This window comes from Eulemur rufifrons, chromosome 19 (assembly GCF_041146395.1).
Source record: "Eulemur rufifrons isolate Redbay chromosome 19, OSU_ERuf_1, whole genome shotgun sequence".
Lineage (NCBI taxonomy): Eukaryota > Metazoa > Chordata > Mammalia > Primates > Lemuridae > Eulemur > Eulemur rufifrons.
Genome location: NC_091001.1, coordinates 93,616,068 through 93,639,925, shown reverse-complemented (window position 1 = coordinate 93,639,925; position 23,858 = coordinate 93,616,068). Strand labels below are relative to the sequence as shown.

General features: G+C 47.9%; 1 protein-coding gene across 1 annotated transcript in view; it reads right to left on the bottom strand.

The window, feature by feature from the left end:
- Positions 1–23,858, bottom strand: part of ALK (ALK receptor tyrosine kinase) — a 637,313-nt gene that overhangs the window by 48,806 nt on the left and 564,649 nt on the right. Inside the window, exons 10-11 of the mRNA XM_069494063.1 lie at positions 21,106–21,200; positions 20,808–20,936 (exon numbers count right to left, since the gene is read on the bottom strand). Coding sequence (XP_069350164.1) covers positions 20,808–20,936; positions 21,106–21,200 — 224 coding nt within the window. The remainder of the gene's footprint in view (positions 1–20,807; positions 20,937–21,105; positions 21,201–23,858) is intronic.

The window sequence follows — 23,858 nt, the reverse complement described above, 5'->3', positions numbered from 1 at the left end:
TTTTGCCCCGGCCCAGCTGTGTGACCTAGGGCAGGTTACCTAACCTCTCTGAGCCTCAGGTTTTCCATCTGAATGAATGGAGATTATAACGCCTACTACTTAGACTTTCTGTGACAACTAAATGATGACCTAGGCAAAGTGCTTAGCACAATTTTCAGCATTAGAGGTGCATAAATGAACATAGTTTAAAAAGAGTGAAACTTCACATTCAATTTCTCACTGTGGGAAGCAGACATCCAATCTCGAGATTTATGTCCCTTGTTCCATAAAGGAGGGACTCTAGGGCCATTTCTCAATAAAGGAACCTGTATTTTCCCAATTCAGTGGACATATATTAGTCTCAGGTGGTTTCTAGACACGAAATTTTGTTTTTATTTTCAGCGATTTCAGATGGAAAGGTCCAGAGAAGAAGTTCTTTCTAAAGTGGATTCTGTGGGAATAGAGGATTTGCCATCCCAGGTCAGACTCATGATTCATCCAGCCAGAATGCTGTTGCTTCTAGCAGCTTCGAGACATGGTGGTCCTCCCTGCTCCCTCGGATGGCTCTAACCCTCATAAATCTGCCCAGAGTTGTTTGGAATCGATTTATGTTTCCCACCAGCACCACCTCTTGTGGGGGTGGAGTTTCTGAGTTTACTGCTCACTGTGCAAGGGCTTGTCCTGCTTCGCACGTGTGCACTTGTCTTGCTCAAGCTGCGTCCCGCTGGCTCCCTTTGTTCATTCTGTCTGGAACCTCATGGACATCGAAGACTGTCATAGCAAGATGGGACCCTGAAGATCTCTGAATTCAGTGTTTCCCAAACCACCTGAGGTCCTTTAAAATACAGATTCTAGAGCTGGGGAGATTCAGATTCAGTAGATCTTGAGTGGGGATGAGAAGGCAATACTTGTAAAATGTAAAAACCTTCCCAAGAGAATCTGACACTCCACCAGATTTGTACACTAGCCCCACCTGTGTCATTGTCCAGGGGGAGAACCAGCGTTCTAGAGAGGGGAAGTGACTTTTCTGAGCATACCAGCATTGGCGAAGGAACCAAAATTTAGAGGTCCTTCTTTGTCCAAAGACCCTTTGGTGGTGATTGAACTCTTCCCAGCTTTCTGCCTTGAAGCCGTCACTCTCTTCAGAGTGTTCTGTGTGACAGTCCCTGATCCCCTGTGTCCTTTTCAGGACCTTATTTAATGCTAGCGTCTGCTTTTCAAGATGGGTCACCTAGAACTGTGGGTGCCTGAGACTGTATAAGGGGACACTTGCTGTTCTGCTTTATTGCTAGTGTCCCTCTGAGGGTGCTCCACACAGGGCTGGCCTCCCTCAGCCAAGAACTGGACGGAGGCTTGCTAGGAACAGGCTCCCTGAGGGGTGGGCTATTGCTCCCAGCCTGGTGGTATTAACTGTTGTGGGTCTGGGAGGGCCTCCCAGGTGGCATCTGGAATTGGGGACCCTGAAAGCAGGAAGGATCTGGCAGGTACTTCGGGGAGGAGAGGCATGAGACCAGTTCTAAGCTAAGGCGGGTAGAGTTAGAACCATGAGAAGGATAAGCAGATGCTAGGTTGATTTTCAAAAGTGTCACTGGAGTAGAAGGCATTGGCACAAGCCTTCTACTTGTGTGGAGAGGTAAACTCCACACAAGCTTGTAGAGCAAAGCAAACAGGTCCAGAACCCAAGAGGCAAGAGAATTAGCAACAATGGCTCCAGGGGGCAGGAGAAATCAAGCTGAGCTTTGGTCCCCAGGTGGAAGCTGTTTGTTTCCTGACTTGTTTCCTTCTGGGTGAGAGGCAGGGGTGGGAGTGGGGCTGAACCTTAGACACCTGAGAGGCAAACTCCACACGCGAATGGGGCAAAAACCTCTCAATATTTACTGTGCACCCAATATGGGTCAGGAACTATGCTTTCATACCTCGATCATTAAATGCTTTCAACCTTACTGAAACTTTGTAGTGCTGAAGGTAGAGTTATAGTGTCCCCTTTAAAAATCAGGAAATTCAAGTTCAGAGAAGACGAGTGAGTGGTCTGCAGCACAGAGAGTGGATAATGGGTCAAACCAGGGATTTAATGTATTAATAGATCTTCTGAGTCTAAGTTGAAGGCTTGGAAAGGCACTAGGAACACCAGGAAATCCCTTTGGAATCTTTCTGAGTGTTAGGTGTTTTTCTTTTTAACTTCCTGAGCCTGGGGCTCAGTTGTGGTCAGGACAGACCATGTCAAGGTTGCTCAAGCCCAGAGAGTAGGCAGGCCAACATGAGGGGACAGGTGAGAGTATGGCCAGGGTGCTGCAGTGGCCCCAGCGGTAGCTTAGCCTAGCGGAGTGTGGGCTTTACAGGGTCAAGGCATCAGCCAAAGAAAGCAAATGCTTGGGGTCAGGGCCCTGGTCCCCAGAGAAGCCACGGGGAGCTAGGCAGTGTCAAAAGGGAAACCTAGTAGCAGAATGTTTACAAGGTGAGGAAGCAGAGATAGTAAGAGAGACAGACTGTGTCCTAAGCAACAAGGCAAAACCTTGGTTTTTGGAGAGAAGATCAAAGGTCACAGTGAGACCAACAGTGAGGTGGGCTGATGTTGCGCTGCCAATCTGAGGGTCCCAGGGACCCTATATTTCCCCTGCTGAGGGGCTGCATTGGTCCCTGAAGCTCTGTGGAGCGGTAGGAGGATCGAATGGCCCCCAAGAAGGAGCAAGATTGGGAACAGTGCAGGGAGGAAGCCTGCCTCTTTCCTCTTCTCTTGAGAAACCAACCTGTGTTATTAATACTCATTTGAGAGAGAAAGAAATAACTGCTTTATCTTGTTCTTACACATACCACACATTGGAATCATAGTTTAATACTCATTCACATCTAAATTGTATAAAGAACCCACAAACATCAAAATACTGATTGGTTAGAGACAGTTGAGTAAAGAAAAATCCATTAAGCACTGGGTTTCATTTCAAGTATATTGCAGTACCCTCCAAGAAGAAACAAATCATTAGTAATAAACAGCAAAATGCTAAAAAAAAAAAAAAAGGCTAGATTGTGATTGCACTGATTTTACTACCATTGCTAAGCCTTCTCAACTGCTCAATTCGATGCAAAGAAATAAAGCATGATGCAAAGGAAAATCAGTTCTCAACTATCACTATTAATCACAATAATAAGCCTCACGTGGAGGCCTGTGTGTGCTGTACCACAGAAGAGCACTCAATAGCTCATGTGGATCATTTGTACCATTTTGATTTTGATCCTTTGACCGAACCAAACTTCATGGAAACTGCAGCATACAGAACCATTTTGATGGGCACCCTTGCTCCAGTAAATAAGAATCCTGACCCAAATCCCCCACCCATAAAATGTATATGACACCATTCTTTAGTATAAATTGAAAAAAGTCACCCTTCTTTTGCATATATGATGAAAATCAATTGTTCTTTTATTAGAGCAAAATGAAAATAAGTACATATTGTGAGGCTAAAACATTGCTACTACCAGTCTCAACTCTTTAAACAATGTAGCGGTGCCTCCTTCTAGGTATGTCCTCAGTGCCATCTGACACTGGCACTACACTGAGCTAGGCAATTCACCAGCCATGAAAGAGAAGCTATGGAATTGGATCACCTGGTAAATATTATTATAACAGATACTTTTATTTTTAAAAGTCCTGGCCTATTCCTTTGATTGCAAGTGCAAAAAAGATAAGAAACCACTTCTCTAAGTGTGCACTGGAGAATGAAACTAGTTCACTCTCATAACATGATACCCTACAGCAATAAAAAATTAAGCCTTTTTTATCTTAAAATAAAGCACAGACAGAAAAGTCCACAAAGCAAGTGTATACCTAATGAGTTATTATAAAGCAAATACCCATTTTAACCACTGCCTGGGTCAACAAATAGAACTTTGCCAGGCACTTCAGATGACCTTCAATGTCCTCTCCAATCTCAACCCTGTCCTTACTCCTAGAAGGAATCATTATCCTGGCTGACATAATAAATACTTCCTTGCATTTCTCAGTAGTTTTATCACCCAGTGTGCACCATCCCTAGATACTATAGCTTAGACTTGCCCATTAAAACTAAAAAAATTTTTTGTTGTTGTTTTTTTTTTTTATTTTTATTTTTATTTTTTGTTTGTTTTTCAGCTCATTAAGGGGGTACAAAAGATCAGGCTATATACATTGCCCATGCCTCCCCATCCCCCCGAGTCTGAGCTTTAGTTGTGTCCATTCCCTAGACAGTGCACATCACTCTCATCATATAGGTGTGCACTCCTCCCCTCCCCCCACCCCATCCCCCCCAGAGAGAACTTCAAACGCGTCCATTCCCCAGGCAGTGCGCATCGCACTCATCAAGTAGGTATACACCCATCCCTTCCACCCAGCCCCGACCTCTGTCCAATACCCAATTGGTGTGAATCCCAAATGTGCACTCAGGGAAACCAGTTTGCTGGTGAGTACATGTGGTGCTTGTTTTTCCATTCTTGGGATACTTCACACCTGTTGTTTTTTTTTAAATCTACAGAATCCTCCTCTACTCCTATTCCTTATTTTATCTTTTGAAGAATCTGGGCCATTTAACCTGTGGCATTTCCCAGTTTGGATCTTGCTGATGGCATCTCCATGGTGCAGTCCATTACGTTCCTCTGTCCTGCAAATTGCCAACTAGATAGATCCCTTTCTTTGCAGGACTATAGGTGACAGTCTTTTATCAGGAAGTATTAATGTCTGATTATTGCCTTCTTTTTTGATGTTAGCATGTGTTGAAGCTCAATGCCTAGATCCATTTCTTTATTGGGAGTTGGAAAATAATGCTATTCTAATTATTTATCTTTTTTCTCATTTATTAATTGAGATATATTTATGAAGAGATGCTCTCCCTCATGTACTATTTGATTACTCAGTGATACTCAGTGATATAGGAAAAGCAGGATAAACACTCAATTCCTTCTTAAAACCTATGGATTTAAACATTTTTGAATTTTAATTTTTAATTATCCTTTGGAAGCTCAAATGATTTGGTCAATGGTAGCCTCCTGAGTCCTTTTGACATGACTCTAGCAGACTTTTAAAGCTTCCTTGGTGTGATATATATGATGTGACAAAATGTTCCTTCTCCAGACCTGGAATCAGTCATTTTCTCAAAAGCCCTTGCTTCTTTTAGTGGGAAAAGGTATTTTAAGTACATAATATGGGTGCTAGGGAAGGTTGTTGCTACTGGGTTGGTGATTGTTTCTAGTAGTCTATAGTAAACTGTGCTAGGAAATGTATTTGTGCGTGTATGTATATCCGTATAAACATACATCAATATAAAATATGCATCTGTATATGACAAAATACTTCATGAGTTCATACTGATATTTTCCATGCAAATTAAGGACTACAGGGCATTTTATTTAACCTCTTTTATATTATGTCTGCATTTCTTTTTCCACACTGAGTATCATGTCTCTTATGAACACGTGATAACGGAATTAGAATATTCTATAATGATTCATTTACTTTTCTTTGTATACACAACAGTATCAGAGTAATAATGTTTGTGGTACTGCTATAACCATTGTTAATATAAAAATTGAGAGCAGTTAACTTTTTTTTGGTACAGTGCCCTCCCTCCCCCTATCATTTCCTATAGTTGTGCTTTATCCACACTGGGCAGACGGCCGTTCCATATGATGCTCTCTCCTCTTTAACCCTTATTGAGTCATAGTGCTATAAATATTTATGTTTCTTGCCTATGTCAGTCCTTATGTTGATATTTATCTAGTCCTTTTTGTTGTCTAAACCTTTTTTTTAAAAAAGTAAATTACTTAGAAAGGGCTCATAGGAGAAATATTGCTTGATTTCATGGGTGTTGATAATACATTTTTCCTTAGAATATGTTAAATAGCCTACCCCATTTTCTTCTGATATAAAGTGTTGTGATCAAAAAACTCTGATATTCTAAATTTCCTTCTTTAATAAATCACTTGTGACCTTGCTTAGATGCCCAAGCTATTTTTTTTTTTCTTTTTCTTTAAAGTGCAGCAATCTTACTAGAATACACTTTGTATTGCTCACTCTGGGTCAATATTCTTAGGTATCTAGTGTGCTCTCTCAATGAGTAAGGATATTTTCTTTGAGTTATAGCTTTAAGTATTTTGTTTGCTTCCAGTTCTTTGATTTTCTTCTTCAGGTACTCCTGTTATCTCTATGTTGGCTCTCCCTTGCCTACCTTTGATGGAGGTCATCTTTTTTATTTTTAAATATTTCGTCTTTTTCCCTTCTATTAATATTCTTGCCAGGCATTAACTGTTGTGTTTATTGACTCCTCATTCCTTCTAGTTTAATCTGCATTTCTGAAAATGTTTTTTCTTCTATTTTAAATTCTTTTCTGACTTCTACCCCTGAAGTTCTGAGCTTTGCTTATACTGATTTACATATTTTTCATGTCTTGTATCATTATTTTAGTGCCTTTTAGCCCGTTTTGAAACAGAAGGTACCAATTCTGACCTGCCCTGTAGGCATGTCTCTCTGGCATGATCTCATTTTCTACAGAGGTGTTATTCTGCTCTTGATGCCCTTTTTTTCCTTACTGTAATTGTGTATGGGATTTGATCTTGACATCGTTCTGTTATGCATTTTCATAGGAAGTTAATTTTCCTGAACTTTTGGGGTCCAGGAGCTTTCTGACTTCACAGGGGTCCCTGTACTCTTTTTGTTCATGTGGTGTTCAAAAATACAGCAGTTTGCTTTCTGGGGTTCCTGGCTCTGTTTCTTCCTTTTTAGCTGGACATTCATTCATTCATTCATTCCTTTACAGTCTCTATCATCCCTTCCTTACTCAATGTTGATTTCACTCCCAGAAATCTCTTCTCAGTGTGGACCCTGTCGTGAAAGGCGGGCGGCCATGTTGCTCCAGCCCCTGCAGATCTGACCCTGGGCCCTGGCACTCTCGCACCGCTGGGCCGGGCAAGGCCTCTCCCAGTTTCAGCAGCTGTTCTCAGATCGGCTTTCTGTAACTTTGGGGAAGATCTGTTGGCTATTTGGGGTTCTCCTGCTCTCAGGCTTGAAGGCAGCCTGTGGCCCCCCTGTCCTTTCTCTTGTGCAGACGCTGAAGCCACACAGGCCTCGTGGTTGCTGGTGCTTTGTCCTCACTCACTTGTACTTTGGTGTTTCAGGGGGCTACCTTATCATCAACTTTGGTTGTAAACGTCCACGGGTTTTCAGTTTTGACATATGGTTGTTCTGTTTCTTACGTAGGGATTTAAAAAGATTAAAAAAAAAAAAACAAAAAAAAAAAACCATGCTGTTACCATAATCACTGCCGACTTCCCAGAATCCTTGAAAAAGAAATTGTAATGTAGGAATAATTGGAGCTCATTTGCTATGTTTAGTTCCTCTTTACCGTCTGTCTGGTCAGATCCCTCACCTACATTGCTATTTTGGGGGCTGCAGGGTTTGCAGATTTCACCTCAGGGACATCTCCAATGACCATGGCCGAGAACCTGCTGTTACATCATGTTCTGCCTATTTTTGATACACTAAGTAGAAGGTAACCTTTCCCTGATAGCGCTACCCAGACTTAATGAGTTGTTTGGGACTCCTTGACCCGTCACTAAATGGCCCCAGGTATAAATACTTAACACTGGCTCACGTTCTGCCTGCTGTCAAGGGTGCTATCCCAGGACCTCAGCGGCCCTCCTGCATTTGGGCTTATCTTGCATCGAGTGCCCCCTGAGGGAGTGTGAGCGGCCCTACCCTCCCTGTGTGTCAGGCAGAGGGGCAGCGAGCTGCAGGAAGCCTTTATGACACAGTTTTGGGATATATTTATATTTGGTGGATGGTGGGCAGTATTAGAAATCCAACCTCAGACAAAAGGATGTTACTATATTCTGAATGAACAGGGTTGGGAATGTCTAGGCCTTCCATTTCCATTTTTTAATTAATTAGGACATTTATGTAGCATCTCCACCCTCAGGGAGCTCAGCTCCTTACAACCATGATAAGAGGATAGATAGGGAAGGGGGAAGAATTGTTACTTTTATCTCATAAGATATGCAATCATGTAGAACAGTTAAACAACTGGCCAGTGATTACACAGCAAGCCCGAGGCTAAGTGAGGAGGGGCACATCATCTTTGCTCTTTCTACAACACAAACTTTCCAGTTGCTGAATTTTCCATGTTGTTCTTCCAGTTTGTTTTGCAGACTGAATTTATTTGCATGCATGTGTCTGCATGTACACCCATGCGTGCCCATGCACATACATGTATACATGCTTGCATGCAGCTGTGTGCATCTGCACGTGTGTACATGCATGCACATGTACACACACACATACTGTTCATGCAAAGCTCTCTTGTTATTTTTCTCTGGTTCTTTTCCAATGAGAAGTTAGAGTGGTAACAGCAATAATTATAACACTAGCCCTTTCTTTTACCAGATGTGCTCACACATAGGCTCTCCTCTGTACTGTCTCATCTTTGTCCCCTTTGCTCCACACGCAGTTCCTCTAGGCAGGCAGGATGACTGATAATGCTGAGGTGTCCCAGGGAACAAAGACCAGAGGCCCACGTCCCTCCCTACGGGGAGGCAGACACCCCTTCTTGGTGAGGAACCTCAGAGTGAGCTAGCGCCCATCAACAGGGCAGCAAGTCAGGGCCGTTGAGATAAAAGCTGCTTTCAGGACTGAATTACCCTAAACAGTTCTGACATCCAGCAATCTGCAGGAGTTTTTAGTGGCTCCTGTGGTAGCTGCTGTGCTGTGTTCTCTGCCACCCCCTGCTCCCCCAGGGAAAGTGAGCAACACATGGGAGAAGAGAAAGGTCACAGAAAAAACACTACTCTGAAAGCAGAGCTGTAAAAATTAAGTTAAGGGAGGCCTTGGGGCTAATTTGCTTATTTCCAAGTTGGCTTCAGGCCAGAGTTGTGCTAATAAAGTATTTGATATTGAGATGGGTGCTGTGGACTCACCCATCTGCGGGCTGCACATAATGGATTTGGGTTTGAGGCTTAAGTGGAGAGAGGTGGTGGTTTAAATACCAGCTCTGCCGTGCTCGGGCCTGAAGAGTCCCGGCTTCTGCCTTGTCTGCTGTTGTCTGCAGACTGGGAGAGAAGATCTGATCTAGTGCATCTGCATAGGGCTTATGTTATTAGGATTCGCTGCCTCTGGCTGGAAGGTCCACTGGCTCCTTAGAGACGGGCAAGAGTGTGGAAAGCCACAGCCCTTTGCCGCTTTATTCTCAGTAACACTAGCACAATAATCCTTACAAGGCCCTCGGGATTGGAACAGCTCTGGCAGATGGGCAGGTGGAGGTACAGGCAGCTCAGCTGGCCAGGGGATTTGGAGCTAGAAAGAGGTTCCCGCTGCCGAGTTTGGGTCCCAGTCTCTCTAGGATGAATGGGAGAATGGAGACATACGAGAGGGTGAAAAATCCAACGTCAAGGGCAGATAGGAAGGCAGTGGGGAGCATTCGGACTAAATGGTGGACCCAGAAGAGAAGGCAAAGCATGGAGGAAAAGAAGGGAAGAGACGCTTCTCTCTTACTCTTGCCTGCCATGCAGTCACAGTGGCTGGAGATACAGCAGCTGCTTTGGGACTCATAAGGAAAAGGACAAGAGGAACTCAGAGAGGTGAGCCTTGACATTATCAGGCACTGAACTAATAGCAGTACTTACTTTTAGGGCCACTGAGTTAACATCAGCAGTCATCTATAAAATACTTTTTGTGCGACTAGACAATTCCTGAGGCCCCCAGCCATTGGCTGGGACCTACTTTGACCTGAACGGAGCGTCCTATAATTGAGATCCCCCATCTACTTGCAGTGAAAGCACCACTGACCAGAGAATCCTGCTGCTCTCCCCGAAACAGCAATGCCAGCTTGGATTGGGACCACGTTTCCAATGCTTCCTCAGACCCCGCGTGGGGCCGGCCTGCAGCCTGCTTTCTTTGGTGGAGAGCTGGGTACCTGAGTCATGCCCCCGGCCCATTCTGTTCAGCCAAGCTGCGCTCCCCTCTCTCCACCCACTCTCTGCTGTGTCTCAGCTCACTCATGGTCAAGGCCTTTAGAGCTTAAGGGTGTAGCTATGTCCTGGAGGGCCTTGCAGGCTTCCCCAGGCAACACCAGCCTAGACTAAAAAGTAGGTTCTGCTCCGATGCACACTTGAAGGAACCTGAACTTTCCTCCCCTGACTCCCCATTAGCCACTGTCGCTCCACCCCCTCGCCCTGCTTCCTGTTCTTCACAGCACGTCACTCTGAGACTAAGTCATCTGTCTGAGAGTTTGTTTTCGGTCCCCGCACCAGGTGAACGCACTCGGAGAGCAAGGCTTTCTCTGCTTGTTCACTGCCTTGTGTCCAGGGCCTAAAACAGTGTTGGCCCATAGAAGGGGGAATGTGGCTAATAAATCTTTGTTAAATAAAAACAAAAACAAAACAAAGTAGGAAGAAAGAAGTAGGCCAGATACCAGCCACCAAACCCACTGGAGTGGTCAGAGGGGGCTTCATGCATACTGGGGCACAGAGTGTGGTCACTGTGGCGCTTTTGGCCCATGGAGCTCCCGTTTTAGTATTAGAGAGCTAGGCCAGGTGAACTGGCGGAGTTCTGCTGGTATAAGCACGTTTGCCAAAAGGCCTTTTGTCTCTTACCCATGACTGAAAGAAGGTAGGCTCCCAAGGGGCTGGTGCAGACACTCACATGCTCACTTGAGCACACACGCACACACACCAGCTCACACTCACACACACACACACACACACACACGGCTGAAAGGCGAGAGCTCTGCGTCTTTAAGAAAACACTTGCGTCCTACTCCTTAGCAGTGTAGACGCTCCACTAACCCCATGGCTTATGGAACTGATCAATTCACAGGCTGAATGAGCTGGGAAGCAGGATCAACATCATAAAGCCAGTTGAGGGGAAAGAAACAGTCTTCTTTTCCAGGGAGCCATTCTGAGGCCCAGGGAGATTTTCTGATGCTAAGTTAGGTTGCTGGACAACTCAAGGCTAACTCTTATTTTCCTTACTTGCTAACATTAATCCTGGAATACGATCGTTAGATCTGCTAGTCACTTACTAAGAAATAACAATTAGATGAATAAAATTTTCTCTCACCTTATTATATGCACTGTAAAAAACAAAGCAGGCATCACTAATTAAATTACTTGGGATATGTTTGAAAAAATTTTCCCTGAGAAGGTTCGGGAGCCTCTATTATTTTCAAGATCTTGACAAGCTTTAGAACATGGCCAGGATTAGGAGGCCAGAAACTGGAATTTGCTTGCAACTTTTGCAAACATTTTAAGGAAAATACACCCAGATGCATATTTATGTGTGCATGCACAGGGTTTGTGTACACACAAAGGAGCGCACACCTCCTAGGAGGAGGTGGGGTGGACATGCATTGATGAATATATGTAGAGCGAACATGTGAGGAACGAGTGAATTGGCCCAAACATTTTGGTTATATATTTTAATGATCATGTTACTTATAATATCACAACATTTTATATTAGTATATTGTTTCTCTATCTCTCAAAGTCTGTTAGAAATGATCTCATTTGCTCACCAGATAGCCAGCTCTGAGAAAGATCCTACTTTTTGGATGAGAAACTGGGGCCCAGAATGTGTGCCTCTCTTGAAGTCATATAGCTAGAGCCTCAGTCTCTAGGATTCTCTGCCAATCCATTTATCAGCTTGCTGTTGCCTGGCACTCAGAAGGTGTTTCATGAATATTCAAGTGTCTGTGGAATACTGAATAGATAGGCTTGAGATTGACTCTAGGAATTCTGCCCATCAGAATCCGTACTGGGCTCTCAGGCTTCCAGGTGATTGGCTGACCCGTGGCACGCAGAAGCCACTGCAGGTGGGCTCTAGGATGGCCCAGTGATCTCTACCTCCTGACAGTCACACCCTGGGTAATACCCTCCCTTTGAGTATAGGCAGAGATCTGTGAGCTGCTTCTAACCAACTGAATACAGCAAAGGTGATGGGATGTCATTTTCACCCATATGTTATAAGATTGTAACTTCTGTCTTGCTTGAAGACTCTCTCTCTCTCTGTCTCTCTCTCTCCCACCACTGGCTTTGAGGAAGCAAGCTGCCATGGTGGGGAGCAACTGAGAGTGGCCTCCAGCCAGTTAGGAACTGAGGCCCTCAGTTTAGTGGCCCTCTGGGAACAGCCAACAGCCACATGACCTTGGCAGTGAACCCTTCCCCAGCAGAGCTTTCAGGTGAGACCCCAGCCCTAGCTGACACCCCAGCTGCAGCCATCTGAGAGACCAGGAGGCAGAGCACCCAGCTGAGCTGTGTGGGGTGTCCTGACCTTGTAGAAGCTGATGGAACAAATGGGCACTGTTTCAAGCCACTCTGATTATGCGTATTTGTTACGAAGCAATAAATAACTATCCAGCCACCCCGAAGCCCCTGCTCTGCAGCTAGTTCTTTCTTTGGCCTCCTTATCTTTTGTGTAAGCAGCCAGCAGGGTGGGCAGGGGCTGGGCCGTGCCCTGTGCCCCCTCTCTCCTCCCTGACTCAGTGATAGCTCAGGCGGTTCCACCTCTGGTTTCTTTTCCTCTTGGTAGGGGAGGGGCACGCAGGGAAGACCCCCTTCACGATCAAGAGTTAGTATTTTAACCTTTTAACCTTTTTCCTCCTAGATCCTCTGTCCAGCTCTGGGCCTGGATGAATTAGAAAAACAACATTTCTTTGTTCAAGACCGCTGAAGCTTTGCTGCAACAAGCAGAGAGGTGAATAGGCTCTGAGAAGACGCGGGGTTGTTTTACAGGCAGAAGCAGCAAGGCTGGGAGAAGAATGATAGGAAAGTGGTCTTCCCAAACAAGTGCTTAATGCACTCGCTCTGATGGAGGGGCCTTTTGTGTTCTGCTAGTCTTGGAGCTAAATGATCTTAATCAAGGCATGCTGAGCCAGAGTTCCTGGATCATTTATTGTCTCCCACTTATGTAACCTTTCACTGAAACAAGTGGGAAAAAACAACATGTTTTCTCTGGCCAGCCAGGAGAGAGAAAGGCAATGGTTCCTGTCTGCTGCTCAGAAGAGCAACAGCACCGACTTGGTGTTAGGGTATTTTGTCAGTAGCTTTGCCATAATTCCAGCCACTACCTAGCATTAGACGGGAGGTTCATGAGGCATTTTTGAGTCCATCAGAGCAGGCTGTGCTGCGATATTTCTCCAGTGACGCTAGGGCTGGGGAGTTCTGAAATAGTAGTATTGATGCCTTGCTGTCTCACAGAACGCCGTGTTTCTTTTCGAAAACAATGATCGGTTCAGAATAATTTGCAATGCGCCATCTAGGGCAGGATGAAGTGAGGGCACCTGTCCTAATTCTGGATGTGCCAGAATGGAATCTCTCTTGTGCTGGGATAACGGTGGCTTCATACTGGGCTCATGTGGACCAGGCTCCGGGTGATGCATTTTCAAGAGCAGCACTTAGGCTTGTTCACAGCCACAAACCCCAAGGCACCCAGCAAAGGGTTTGATACAGAGTAGGCACCTAATACGTGCTTGTGAAGTTGAACTATATGCGTCTCTATTCTCTAGGATTGGGATTCAGGGAAAGCAATGATTTCCCTGCATTGAACACTGAGTTGAATCTCCTGAGTGCAAAGAGAACAGCCAATCTGGATGCAACAAGAGCTTCTCTCTTGATGCTGGTCAGCAACCGGGCAGTACTCGATATTGTTCTTAACAGGCGTGGGTTCAGAGTGGGGAAGACTTTAGAGAGAGAGGCTTGATTTGGAACTCTGGCTCTGCATTTGATCAGTGGGGCAATTCACATAACCTTTTGGTCTTCCATTTCCTCAATTCTAAAATGGGAACATAACAATGGCTTGTGCAGCTCGCTGTGGGTCAGGCATCTCTGTAAGCTCCTGACATGTAGTGACGCATGTGATCCTTGCATCAAACCTGTGAGATGTAGGTACGAATAATCTAGGCACCATTGTTTGATGCAAGGAAACAAAGGCACAGGCAGGAGAAGAGAACTGCCTACAGTGAGAGGCCCAGCTGGGATTTGGACACAGGTAGTCTGCATTCTTAAAAATGATGGTGTATTGCTTTCTCATCGCAACACCTACCCTCGGGGTGTTCGTAAGAATTAAATAAGAGAGACACTGCAGGTGCTTAGGGACAAGTGGAGGGAGTCAGAACATACACTGGGAGGCCCTGTGGCTGGTGGGTACTCTGCCTTCAGCCCAGCCTTCAGTTCCACCCTGTCACTGTCACCAGGTCCCTGGGGACATGCCATGTCTCCCTCGGCCCTTGGTGTCGGCCACCTCTTGGGGATGTTGACTGGCTCTCCAGCCCGCAGTGCCTCTTCCACTGGAGGAGACTCACGGATGTCAGGAACGGGGATCATGAATCACGAATTAGTTCCATGCCACCCCTCTTCCTGGAACACAGCACGCTCTCTCCCAGGGGAGGGGGGCACACCTAGTGTCACTCAGTGACACTCCAAATGGGAGGGCGCTGGACCTGCTGCAGTGACTGGGGACCCACAAACCTTGTTAAGGCTGGTGCTTCATGCATCATCACTAGGGTGCTTGCTATAAATAGGTGGTAGTAAAATAAGAGAGAACCCATAGCACCTGGTACCAGCAGGGCAGCCGAGCAGGGAAATGGCCAGTGCCTGAATGGGCTCCCAGGGCTGTATTTAGGGCCCCATGCCTGCCACCCCTTAAAGAATTGTTCCTCCCCAGTAGAATGGCTGCTAACAGAAGTGCCTTCCAAGTGCACGAGTGAAGGCGGAGGCACACGGAGGAATGCCAATTAGCTGCAATTACCAGTTTTCTTACACGTGCGTGGGTACATTGCCTGCCCGGGGCATTGTCTTAAATGTTAGTGAAAGGTGCAGATGTGCTCTGTTTAAGCAAAAACTAGCATCAGAAACAGGGTTTTCCAGAACAGAGAGATCCTGCTGGAAGTCTTGTTCAATAGTGGGATTCATCTACGATTTCTTTATCACAGCTTTGCGTAAATATTTATTTGGCTTAGAAAATTTTACTTTCTGTGTGATTTTTAAGAATCATGTTGTTTAGCCTTTTTAAAAGTTGTATGATTTAGGGAAAGTTACTTAACCTCCCTGGACCTCAGTTTCTTCATCTATAAAAGGGGGACAACACAGCACCAGCGAATGAGCTGATGCACATGGAAGAGCTCAGCAGCACAGGTCTGGCACACAGCAATGCTCAGGGAACAGCGGTTATTATTGCTGCGTGAAGAAGGAGCAATAGGACACGAGGCCTTTGCCGTCCGAACGATGGAACCTTAAAGGATGCCAGGTGTCTCTGAGCCTGCCTCGTCGCCTTCCCAAGGCCCAAGCTCCTCATCTGTAATGAGGCGTTCAGGCTGCAGTCCAGGTTCCTAAACTTTGTTGCTAATCAGACTTTCCTTCAGGGCTTAATTTTTTGTTTTCTCTCTCCCCCGCCCCTTTTTTTTATGGGGTGGGGGATTGTGAGGAGGGGTGTTTGGTTGCCTTGTTTGTTTTTGTGGAGACAGAGTCTCCCTCTGTCACCCTGGGGAGAGTGCAGTGGCATCATTGTAGCTCACTGCAACCTCCAACTCCTGGGCTCTAAACGATCCTCCTGCCTCAGCCTCCCCAGTAGCTGTGACTACAGGTGTGTGCCACCACGCCTGGCTGGGGCTTTTTTTTTTCTTTTTTTGGTAGAAACGAGTTCTCATTCTTGCTCGGGCTGATCTCAAACTCCTTAGCTTAAGCAATCCTCCCGCCTCAGCCTCCCAGAGTGCTAGGATTACAGCGTGAGCCACCGCGCCTGGCCGAGGGCTTGTTAAAAATGTGGATTTTGACCTCCACTCCCAGACATACAGATTCCGTAGGTCTGCAGGGGCCCAGGAATCTGCATGTTTCACAAGCAGCCTTCAGAGATGACTTAGATGCAGACGGTGTAAGGACACACTTGGAGGAACCCTGGGCTGGATCTAGTTCCCCCACCGGCTGGCCAGCTCACTGCTGCACTGGCCAAGTCTCTCATCGTGCCCGTAACTGGACGTTTCTGGGGAAAGCTGATAATGACACAATTGGTCCAAGAGTCTAACTCAGGGACCCCCCACCCCAGTGAGTGGACTCCCCATCCCCCCTACCGACTTGTCTCTTGACCTCTCACATCTTAGGACCTTCTGCCTCCAGAATTGGCATACAGTGAGGCTCTACGGCTAAAGAAAGGGTCTTGGCTTCCTCCCTGTCCCCCGCCTGGCGTAAGATACTCTGCAAGGGCAGCAAGGAAGATGCCAGGATTTCTTGGAATTGGATTAGAATACATTGTTTATTTAGGATCTGAGTGAACCCAAAGGCAAGGGCCCTCCACTATTGGGGTACTCGGCCAGGCCTATAGGGCCTGAGTGCAGCAGGCTCCAAGGAAAACAAAGATCCCCCTCAAATGGCTCTAAGGGAGGGGGGCCGGGCCGGCAAAGCCTCCTTTCCAACAATGCCGTCATCCCCAGAAGGGCGTGCTTGGAACATAATGGCTCTAGCTACAAATTCTATTAACTGTAATAGTTGTTCTGTGGTGAATGGATAATGCATTTAGCAGAAATAGACCCAATCAATTTATATGAAACACATAAAACTTTCTCATTGGAATTGGCATCTGTTCTTGACTCGCAGGAGCATGTGTGGAAATGGACAGTCTGTCACCCTCACTTCTGGGCACATTAACAGTGCCACAGGTTAATTGGGCCACATACAGTGACGGCTCCCTTGCGACATGGCCCTGCAGCCCTTGGAAGCCTGGAGCTGGGAGTGGGAAGGGACTCGGACATTGTCTACTTCAAGCCTTGACTTTTTAAAAACAGCAGTTTCTCTGCCCCCGTCTGTGTTCGCGTTAGCCCTTCTCACGGGAGCGCGGTTACCGAAAGGTTTGGTGACGTGCCCAGGAGGGGAGGCCACGAGAGGCAGAAAGGCCCCAGCCCACAGCTTGGGGGTGCAAACCAGCCTGGCCCTGCGGGTGTTCCGACTCCTAGTCCAGTGCTCTTTCCAAGATTCTGTGTACTTTCAATTGCTTTTATCTCCCTTTGGCAAGAGATGTACACTCAGAAAATGGTAGACCAACCTGTCCCCATAACATTCCGAAACAAGGCTGTGGTTTTGAGGTCAAGGCTCCACAGTTAGGACTGTGGGAATGGGTCCAAAGTTTGAGCTGGTTCTTGTGTTAGCCGAGCTAATGCCCTTTGGCCCTCCCTACCCAGCACAGAGGGGTAAGGAAGCTGGGGCAGGCCATGGGCCCCGGGGGCCTGTTGTCCTCACCTGAGCTGTTTAGGGAAGGAGCGTGGCAGAGCCTGCTTGGACCTCTGCACAGCTAAGATTCATTGCTGCCGGAGATGGAGAGAGGCAGAGAGGAGAGGAACCTGGCTCTGCAGCCCCGCGATTGCATCATACCAAGCATTTGGTTAGCGTAATTGTAGTGCAAAGCTGACAAATGTGATTTCCCTGGACTTGATAATACTTGCCTCATTTTCTCTTTCAGCTTCTTCATCTGATTAGCTGACATGACTCAGAGGCTTCCAAGAACGCTGCACGGAGCACCTGGCCAGGCTTTCCCCTGCCCGGAGGCGGCAGCAGCTCAGCCCTGCTCTGTGTGCTGGGAGGTGAGGAAACCCTAGACCTGGGGTCAGGCCAGGGATGTGATGAGTGTCTGGGGAGCCTTGGAGGTCCGTAAATGTTTTCAAAAGACCCCACCGGGCCTTAGTGTTTCTAGGGGTTGCTCTAACGCCCGCCTGGAGGGGAGTTGAAATGCCATCAGCCACCTTGTTCCAGCCTAGCAGACACTGACAGTGCTGAACTTTGGAAAGGAAATCTTATTATCTTGTCTCCTGGATTCTTTGTCAAAGAGCTGGGAGCTGATTTGTTTACCGTTCATGCCGGGGCTTCTGTCTGGGACTCTCATCCCTGCTCTTGTCCCTTTTTTGTGTTTGGAAGTAGCTGAGTTGGGTAAAAGAATGTAGACTTCGGGGTGACATCCTGGCCCCACACCCTACCAGCCCCGGGACTCTTACGTTCTCCTATACCATTTTCCTCATCCCTGACTTGGTAAAAACAGCAACTGTCCCCAGAATGGCGCAAGGACTAGTTGTGGAAGCAGCTGCGCCCAGGGCCAGCCATGCTCGACGATTGTCCCTTTCCTTCCCTTCCCCTCCCTGGCCTGTCCCTCCCAGATAGAAGCTCCGAGTGTGGGGAGTGTGGGTTTGCAGACACACCCTGCCTGCTCACCGGCCACTCTCCTCCCCGGGCCAGAAGCTCCAGAACGATGAGTACCCGGTCAGCCTCGTCCCTGCTGTGGCACGGAGTAGCCAGGCTGTGTTTGCGGGGTGGTTAGTACTGACTGGTGTGGCCCTACCCTTGGCCTTCACGAGTCTGCCTGGACCGCATCTCCTCCCAGAGCCCTTCTCTGCCTTCTCTTGCTGCAGGCTCTTGTTCTACCACCACCATTTGTCGCCTCGTGGTGTCCTCTGCTAGTCTGGGAGTCCTTTGAGCTCCAGAGTTGCGCTCACACCTCTGGCTGTGGAACCAGCCACAGAGGACGTGTGTGAGGACCATGCTGGGCCTCGGCGAAAGCTGGGGGGGCAGCGCCCAAGGCGTGACCTGTTCTCCCTGACCGGGAGGCTGAGTCTGGGGCTCCGTGGACATTGTCCTGTGGGTGGTGGGGAAAGATGGCCCTGCCCCCCAGTAAATCCTCCCAAAGAAAGCAGAGACACCCCCACCACAGGCATGGGGGTCTGCAGCAAGGTGGGATTGGGAGACCTAAGTCACAGTGGGGCAAGACGCCTCCTGCTGCTGGAGCACAGCGGGGAAGGGGCACGGGGAGCCTGGCCCAGCTTCTCCCTCCCCTGAGCTGCTGCCAGATGCAGCAGGGGTCCCGGGAAAGCAGTGGCTCTTTACTTGGTGTCCTGATGCCTTCCTGCAGAGCTTCAGGTACATGATATGGCTCCTAAGGCCATGCAAGGATGTATTTGGCCCAATGTCCTTTTCCCTTTGAGTTGGGGTCACTCCGGAAGAGAGATGGAATGCTGACCTGTAGCCACCATCTGAGGCTTGCTCCAAGGCTGGGGTCAGGGATTGGGGGAGGTTGTGTTCCTCTGCTGTCCTCTCCAGCCTCTCAGGCAGCCCTGGCCTCTAATTTTATTTGCAGGTGGTGGGGGAGTCATTGCCGCTTGAGCCACCGCATGATTTCATTAGTCTGAGTGGCCACTGGGCAGGCCTTTATTGACAAGCCTTTTAGGGACAGTAGGAGTTATGTGGCAATAAACCCAGGAGTCGGGCAGGGTGGATGGCTGCTTCCTAAATGCTGGCTGCGGAGAGGCTGGCTGCTGACATCTGAGATCTGAGCTCAAGCGTCCAGCTGCCCACTGGTCAATAGATGTTTCTGGAGTCGCTGCCATGTAATCAGTGCCGGTGGGTAGGCTGGGCAGGTGGCTGAGGCTGTGTTTACTTAGCATACTAAAAGGGGAAGTCTGGCCTCTTTCTTGAATTTATAAATTTATAAACTCCCTGGATTTATCACAGGGGGGGGTCATAGTTGACCCAGAGCCAAGGAATGAGTGGGGTGAGTTAGTGGACTTGGGGAGCAGGGAGGCACGTTGAACGAGTAAGTTAGATGGCTGCCTCCCTTAGGTTAGATATTGTCATGAGCCATGAAACCAGGCGGGAACTAGAGAGAGCTGCGGGTTAGTAGGCCAAGCTCCCCTCTGTGTGGAAAAGTGGAAAGGTGTTTTGAGATTCTAATTAAAGGTAAAGGCAGGAGAGGAGAGGGGTGTTGGGAAAAGCGACCCTTTCCCCAGGGTTTGGCAGCTGGATTCAATCAAGGCAGGAATCAGAAAAGGCTGAGAGTTAGTCCTGGGGCAGCTTTTCCGTGAACAGAAAGGAAAAGGTTTCTTTGAAGACAAGGCAAAGCTAACATCTAGTTAGTAAGTTGGTAACTGATGAATTTAGTGGCAAAGGTATAAACCTATATATTTATAAGGAGAAATTTGAGATTTATCATTGATCTGCTATTATTTTCATAAAGACTTATCTTTTATAGGAAACAGCATATGGGTGGACTGTGTGGTGTATGCCCGCTTCTCCAGGCTACTCGTGTCAGAAGACGCCTCACGTGCCCAGGCACCAGCGCTCACTAGGGGGAACCCTATGGTTTGCTGGTGTGGGGTCCGGGCACCCTTAAGTGGCTTCTCTGGGGCTGGGCTCAATAACCACCAGGAACACACTGGGCCTGGAGACTGATTCTAAGGGACTTCCCCTTGACATGAAGAGTGGCTGAGAAGCTGCATCTACGGTTTGCAGGCAGAGGCTGAAGAGTTCTGAGTTTGAAGCAGCCAGAGCCCCCAGAAGTCTTCCAGCCTGAGGTATGCCCAATAGGACAGCTTTGGAGGGGATCTGAGCTCTGGGGGAACTACGATGAACCAGAAGCTTCTGGGCTTTACCCATGATGAGGTAGCCTGCCTTTGGGCAACAGGTAACCTTGGCCTTGGGCCCAACCCTCTTAGGAGGAAAAGAAATCTGACGGTAAGTCTTGCTTTGTTCAGCACAGGGGGAGTGGTTTCGAGGAACTAAATGGAGGCAAGAATACCAGCTTGGTTCTCCCATTTGGGTGGGGCCTGAGTATTCCCCAGGCATGGAGGAAACTTGTTCCTTTGTCCAACTTCCAGAGGCCTTCTTTGCTCAGGCAATACAAGAACCAGCTTCTTCTTGGAGCCCCATAGAATGTAGGTGATGTTCCTTCTAAATTCACCGTTTTACTCTTTAAACACACATCACCAGCCCAGATCATAGCATGCATCTTTCTTCTGCCTTTTGCAACCAGACATCACTTTGCTCAGATTTGTGAGTGGAACACTTACCTGTGGGGTCAAAGATGGGGGTCTGTCTTGGTGCATTTTCCGTGGGTTTCGGCTCCTTGTTTGGGTTTCTGTCAAACAGATTTCTTGATTTGGGTGCTGCAGTCTGTGACATCTTGTCCTCCCCACTGACTGGAAGAGAGAAGCCCGCATGGGCTGAGTTAGGTGAGGCTCATTTCTAGGGAGAGAGATGAATCCACACCAGGGAAGGTGGGAGAAGTAGGCTTAGGTTAGGGAGGAGTAGCAAGGCCGTGGTTTGGCAGGGTTGGAGGGCAGAGTGCCAGGGACAGGGTGAACTCACTGGTGAGGTAGCAGTCCAGGCTGATGGAGATGTTGTCGAAAGCCACGGTGGCTCTGGAACCTTGTCCCCACCATGCGACCATCTGCAGCCAGAACCTGTATGTGTCAGGAGGAATGTGTGTGAGGAACAAATGGGCTTGGTAGTGTCTTATGCTTTAGGCACCCAGCACACGTGTGTGGATCCCCTGGCTCAGAATGTCAGTTTTCATCAGCATTACCTAACCCCAGAGCAGTGCGAGAGGACAGCAGTCAACACCTCCCCTACCTCTGCAATGCAGAGCACTCCCCCTTCCGAAGTGGTGCTCCATGATGTCAGTGGCCGACCCCTGGCCCCTAAATCCAGTGTGGAGTTTGAGGCCTGGGACAGGACTTCCTGATAACCCAAGGAGAACACCTTTGCTTTCTGGATGTGCAGAGTGTTTGGAAATGGGTGGGTTGATACTCAGCTGGGGCTCCGCAGTGGGGCTGAAGTCACTCTGAACATATTGAAATGCTTCTGTACGAACTGAAAAAGAGCCACTGTCCCGTGAGCACTCCCTGCCTGTTGCTTCAGGCAATCTGGCTCCTTCCCTGGTGCCCCCTGAATTTCCCAATTAGCCAGCAACCAAAGGGTTAATCCTTTGGCTAGCACAGCTGGGTCTTGTCCAGCATCACGGTCAGGTTGGAAATATTAAGTGATTTGATTATCACCCCTGGGAGTGTTTGTAACCCACGCAGAAGGGTAAGGGCCATAAAATATCCATTGAAATATTGTTTCTTTCCAGCTCTTTCATAGCCTTGGAGGGCCAGGTCCTCGGACTACAGCCAGGGAAGGCTTCACAGTGAGATAAACAGAATACCTTTGGTTTGTTTGTTTCTTGGGAAATCACCTCCCTGGAAGGCTATCAGTCAACCAGCCCTTTCCTGCTGTAAAGTGAGGGTTTCTTGAGAACCTTCGAAACCATCCCCACCCTCCTGAGAGTCAATCCAGAATGACCTGCGGAACAATCTGCAGTCTCTGGCACGGCTGTTAAAACATTGGGAGAGGGAAGCCATGCCCGCCTGTCGGTGGCTGGATAAAACCCGTGTGGTGTAGCCATACAATGGGAGCTACTCTGCAATAAACAAGAATGGACCCAGAGACATGCTGTAAGAGGGATGGACCTCAAAAACCTTATGCTAAGTTAAAGAGGCCAGAGAGTAAGTTAAAGATCTCATATTAAATGAGTCTGTTGATAGGAAACTTCTAGAATAGGCAAACCTATGGAGACAGAAAGCAGAGTAGTGGTTGCCTGGGGCTGGGAGTGGGAACGGGATTGACTGCAAACTCGCACAAGGGCTCTTTTTGGGGTGATGAAAATGTTCTGAAACTGGATTGCAGTGCTATTTGTGCAACTCTATAAATTTGCTGGGAGTCATTGACTGGTACACTTAAAGCAGGTGAATTTTATGATATACAAATTATAGCTTGATAAAGCTGTTAGAAGAAAAGGGGGGAAGCAGAGAGAGAACGAACCCGGGGTGGCAAGAGTGGAAAACCCGAACATTGGTGGGACCTGCAATGTGGAGAAAGCAGCTCGGTGGGTGCAGAGGACAAGAAAGAGGTTGTCAGCAGCAGGAGGAAAGGCATGGCGGAAGAACCATGAGGGAAAAGAACGTTTGCTCACTGGGATCTGCAGGAGGCAGCAACACTGTAGCCAGTGAGTACACACAGCAGGGGCTGGAGGCCCCGTCCCACCCTGAGCAGAGGAGCTCTGGCCAGCATGTGGAGGCTCAGAGGCTGGCTTGGTTCTCCCTGGCCAGAGGACAATGACTGCTCCTATGGAGGAAAGCCTTGAAGTCTAAAGGAAACTTATCTAAGCAGCGTATTCATGATTGATTATTTTTAACTGAACGACTCCGTACATCTGCCTGTGTCTTCATTCGTCTTGTGACACCTGGCCATTCACAGATAATCCTTTCTGTCACAATCAGCGGACCCAAATCTAGTTTGATTCTAGAGAAGAAACACCTGAATCTGTTGTAGCTGTGGACAGGCCCTATTCCCCATGATGGGATGTACGTGCCTCGCTCAGTCAGGACGGACCAGCAAAGAGGGCTGGGGGTTGGTTGTCTGTGGGAGGAGGAGAGCCCAGTGGAGAACCCCCAAATTCCGTTCTGGGGTGCTTGGGCATGCTGGATGGACAGCCTGAGAACCTCCTGCTCGCCCTTGGCACTCGGGAACATGCCTCTGAGAGGTGCCTTTCATTCCACCTTGACCAGCAGCTATTTGCATTTGCTCCATGGCTATAGTGTTTTGGGCCCTACCTTAGGCCTGTGGGGGATTGTAAGGCACTCAGACAGGAATGCTGTGTTCAAGATGCTTACTGTCCAGTGGAGAGAGGATGCCTGTGTACATCAGTGTAGAATAAAGCAGAAGAGGTAAACGCCATGTGAAGGTGCAGAAAAAGTGCAGTGAGGGCTCAGAGGAAGGAGAAAGTACACCAGGCTGGGGATACTAGGAGGCCTTCACAGAGGAGGTGGTATTTAAGTTGGTTTTGAAGGCAGAGAAGGACTCAAGGATGTGGGCGTGGGGGTGCAGTGCCAGGAGGAGAAGACGTCAGGGGCAGAGGAGATGGTGGAGGGATGCGTCAGCAGGACAGGCCCGTCCCGCTTGGGTGAGAGGGGCAGGGAAGGAGGTAAAGACGATGAGGACATTCAGAGGCCAAAGAGTTTCATGGAAAATGGGGAGCCATTGCAGGTTTCTAACAGGACAACATCAAAATCAAAGACCTC